Source organism: Triticum aestivum, chromosome 7B (genome assembly GCF_018294505.1).
Source record: "Triticum aestivum cultivar Chinese Spring chromosome 7B, IWGSC CS RefSeq v2.1, whole genome shotgun sequence".
Classification (NCBI taxonomy): Eukaryota; Viridiplantae; Streptophyta; class Magnoliopsida; order Poales; family Poaceae; genus Triticum; species Triticum aestivum.
In genome coordinates, this window is record NC_057813.1 from 577,079,897 (window position 1) to 577,084,027 (window position 4,131).

The following is a 4,131-nucleotide window of genomic DNA, read 5'->3' on the forward strand; positions in this document are numbered from 1 at the left end:
TGAGATTGAAATGCATTACAACTGCAGAAGGTTGGATTGGATGGATACCTGGAGATCTCTACCATGTCATATAAATAGGCTACAAAACCCCACATATTTTTACAACACCTGGGGCACCATCATAACACAGACAATACATCATTACCGAATTACGTCGGCTCTTATTGTTCCTACCAAGCTACAAAATATTACAACACTCCTCAGCTAGGTTGCATCAGAGAACCATAACTCTATTTGAACCCCATAGCAACCACAGGGATCCTGACTAGGTGGCGCCGGTCGCCCTTCATCGTGATCTCGCCGAAACTGTAGGTGCCGGTCACCGACCTCGTCGTGAGGGTCACAGTGATCTCTCTAGATGACCCGGGGAGCACCGTCAGCGCGGGAGGCGAGACGTCCAGCGCGATCTCCGGCGACATCCTGGTCATGATGGTGTAGGTTTCCGCCTCGTCGGCCACGTTCGTGACCGTCCGCTTCACGGTCTGGATGCCTTTGAGCTGAGAGACCGTGATCGAGGGGATGTTGAGGTCGTAGGGCCGCTGCCCCTTTGAGTCAGAGCCGCAGCGTGAGCCGGTTATGTTTGATACTTCGCTTGGATCGACGTCAGGGATGGAACACAGAAATGTGATGTAATCTTGGTGAGCTGCCAACACAAGCATTGCAATGTTAGATTTGAATATGGCATCACTATGGTAATAATAACATGGAAGGGCAAGGGACATAATTATTTAAGAACAGACTTGCAACACAAATTGACAGCAGGGCAGAAGAGAAATTCACAATAGACTTGCATAAAAAAATTCAACTTACTTGCATCTAGAACTAGTCCAGGATCCAGGGCAGCTCTTGGGTTAACCGCGCCACTGCCATAATCAAAAGGTGTGGCCCGTGCAAGCGTCATCATTTCCGACGTGGAGTATTGCTGCGCTCTGAGAGGATGGCTCCCTTTGTCGATCGTATTGGCAGTAGTCATCAAGGCGGACTTTATTGCTGACGGGCTCCACTTGGGGTACTTCTGTTTTATTAGTGCTGCAATGCCAGCAATATGTGGTGCAGCCATGCTAGTTCCAGACATCATTGCATATCCTTCTCCTAGAAAAAACCAATTGGCATGACAGAGAATTTGGGTTATTCAGACAGAATGGATGCCTTTCATCTTTATGGATTACTGCCATCACAAGAGACAACATTATTCAAACTAGATCCTGTCCTGAAGCATTCGGCATGTGGGCATAAGAGAAATCAAGGTAGCATTTCCTTTTGAAACTAGATTAATAATTTAAAATCGATTGACCAAAAAATGCTGAAACAAGCATGTGTGTTATCGCTGAGGGAAAAACTCTGGAAACTTACCAGCGTAGTTTGCTTCATCTGTTCCATTAGGCGCCCATGCGGACCATATAAGATTGCCAGGAGCAAGTATATCAGGTTTAAGAACATCAGCATCTTGAAAGCTAAAATCCTTTACATCAGGCCCTCGGGAAGAGAACAACGCAACCTGGGGAGCTGAATTGAACAGTGTTGGTGCCAAACCATCTGCAATACCGACTGTTGCTTGGAACGCTGTAGCCCGTCCAGCCCAGTCTCTTGTTGTAGAAGAGTTGTAGTAGTCTATAAGATCCTGCATGGCCAAAATTGATGTCAATGTGCTATATCAGAAAAATCATTATAGAACTTACATGGGTATTTTAACTAATTCTACAATAGCAGCAATGCATGCAATCCACATCACTGCTCTGGGAGTATTTGCAAGTTGGTTCCTTGAGATTTGAGAACAATTCTAATGCATGTGAACTTAAATTCTGGCTTCTAAGCAGCTTATTGACAGAAAACAAATAAACAGGCTGATTTGCAGTACAGGTCACATCTACTTTTACAAATGGTGTTTGTCTATACATATCTGCACAATAGGCTCCATCGAAGCTAAATACCTTTGTTTTGCTGACATCTGTGATGAGAATCCCAGGAATATTGACAGGCACAGGATCAAACTTTGTCCCTGGGTAACTATCTTCTACAGCAACAACAAAGCCAGCTGCACCTAGACTCTTGGCTGTTTGAGACACTTTCTTGATTGAAGCCATCCCAGAAATATAATTAAAAGAATAGCCGCACAATAGAATTTTCCCCTGAACTTTCCTCTTATTTAAGAGTTCTGGCCTTTGACAATCTAGTGCACTGTACTTGGTTGAAGATGAACCCAGCAGAGCATCAGTAGCAGAAATCAGGCCAAACGATTTATTTCCATGTGTGGCAGCTGTAGTCAGATAAGATAATTGTCAACTAATCACAGGTAGAAATGTTAATTGTCAGAATACCAGCACCAGTCACAGTACTATAAAATGGACATTTGTTGACAGTTATTACAAGATTACACAGAAGGACTTCAACTCTACAATCAAGAGCCTACAAAGAGAACAAAACACATTTTCCGAACAAAGCATTTTCACAATCAGATGAAAAGATGCTGGATAAGTAGTATATTAGGATCTAATAAGAGTCTGGGTACATAGTATAATGGGAACTCGAGGTAGAGTCCATGTGTGGACATTAGCACTATAAATAAGTGTGGGGCTAGCCAAGGATACTTTTATGACAGCATGCATCAATCGATGCAGAGATCAGTGGGACTACAATTTTTTTGGGAAAAAAAAAGAGAGCCAAGAATACTGTTTACATGTTACAAATGCAGGATATTTCTTGTTATGCAGTATGCACCAAATATCCAAATGAACTTACGTGATACTCCAAGTCCAGCAATACGCTTTCCATTTCCTAGTATCAAATGATTCTTGTATCTGCGGTCATCAACTCCAGCGGCAACAGTGGTTATCCATGGGCTGAATGAAACCAGTGTTTTTGGAAATGGTCCTCCATTTCCTGCAGCTTGAGCAACAAACACGCCAGCTTTTACGGCAGAAAGAAGCGCTGCATCAAAAGGATTGAGAAAAGTAGTCCGTGTAGCTGTTGGTGGGCTATTTGGTCCAACAGAAAGGTTGAGAATGTCAACACCATCTTGAACAGCCTGCAGGTAGCCATCCACATACATTAGCTCCTATATGTTGGAGGCTTACAGTACTAACATGCATTACAGTTATCCAGCATGTATTCTTTTCATTCATCGCACAATACAGTCCATGGATAATACAGTAGCAAGTTATTACGTTCTAGAGATGAGTTTCTAAAGTTACCATTGCAAGTATTTCATTGTATATATTGCATGAAATGGAACTCTAAAATTCTAACGCCATACTAGTGAATGCAAACCAGAATTTAAACCCAGAGTTTTTCGATAACTGAAGTTAATAGCTCCCACTTGATTTAGAAGTAAGCAGGCGGCTCTGTTTTGGGGTTTATACACCCCAAATCTGTGTCACTTAGATGATCAATCCTACCAAGTACCAAATGATATAGTTTACCAACCATGCCTTTATTTTTCAGTCAATCTCTCAAGCAAATGAACAATGTTGTTGAACTGTTAGATAATGTAACATCATAAATCACATCTTTCAACCCCCAAGGTCATAACAGTCATAAAGTTGTCCCAGGTATCTACTCAATATCAAGTACGGTAAACTGTTGGTGGGAAGAATGATACAATCAAATGTATATTTTGGTGAGAAGTTTGGCGAAATTAATAGTGTACCTGATCAATCGCTGCCACAACGTCAGATACATAACCACCAAAAAGCCTGTAAAGAACCTTGTACACAGCTATCCTGACAAAGTGACAAGCACAAACTCAAAAAGTCAGTGGTGAGCAAGCAAGATCAAAATGGCTCTCTCAGTGAATCCAGCTATGATAATACTGAGTACTGACTACTGATGAGTAATGAGTGCTTATGTTCTTCTGCCAAACAGGTATTGTTTCTTTCTCTTTTTTTTGTAAAGGAAACAGGCACTGTACTTGTCCTAACAGGATAATGCTAGTCATACAAAGACAGAACAAAGCAAAACCCTATCTTTGAGGTGGGTAATTTAGCATTGCTGTTGGCTGTACAAGGTTTAACTTTGTTCAGAAATTCCAAGGAAATAAAAACTTACCTAGCTCGTGGAGCCATGCCACTTGCTTTGCCAAATTCGTAGCCATGCATTCGCACCGGAATCCCATTGTTTCCAGCAGCAATTGCA

General features: G+C 42.0%; 1 protein-coding gene across 1 annotated transcript in view; it reads right to left on the minus strand.

The window, feature by feature from the left end:
* Positions 1-4,131, minus strand: part of LOC123156970 (subtilisin-like protease SBT2.6) — a 6,886-nt gene continuing 2,755 nt past the window's right edge. The window contains exons 5-11 of the mRNA XM_044575176.1: positions 4,045-4,131; positions 3,647-3,719; positions 2,740-3,025; positions 1,932-2,257; positions 1,354-1,621; positions 811-1,092; positions 1-643 (exon numbers count right to left, since the gene is read on the minus strand). The exon at positions 4,045-4,131 is cut by the window's right edge and continues 12 nt beyond it. Of these exons, the coding sequence (XP_044431111.1) occupies positions 231-643; positions 811-1,092; positions 1,354-1,621; positions 1,932-2,257; positions 2,740-3,025; positions 3,647-3,719; positions 4,045-4,131 (1,735 nt within the window). The 3' untranslated portion in view covers positions 1-230. The remainder of the gene's footprint in view (positions 644-810; positions 1,093-1,353; positions 1,622-1,931; positions 2,258-2,739; positions 3,026-3,646; positions 3,720-4,044) is intronic.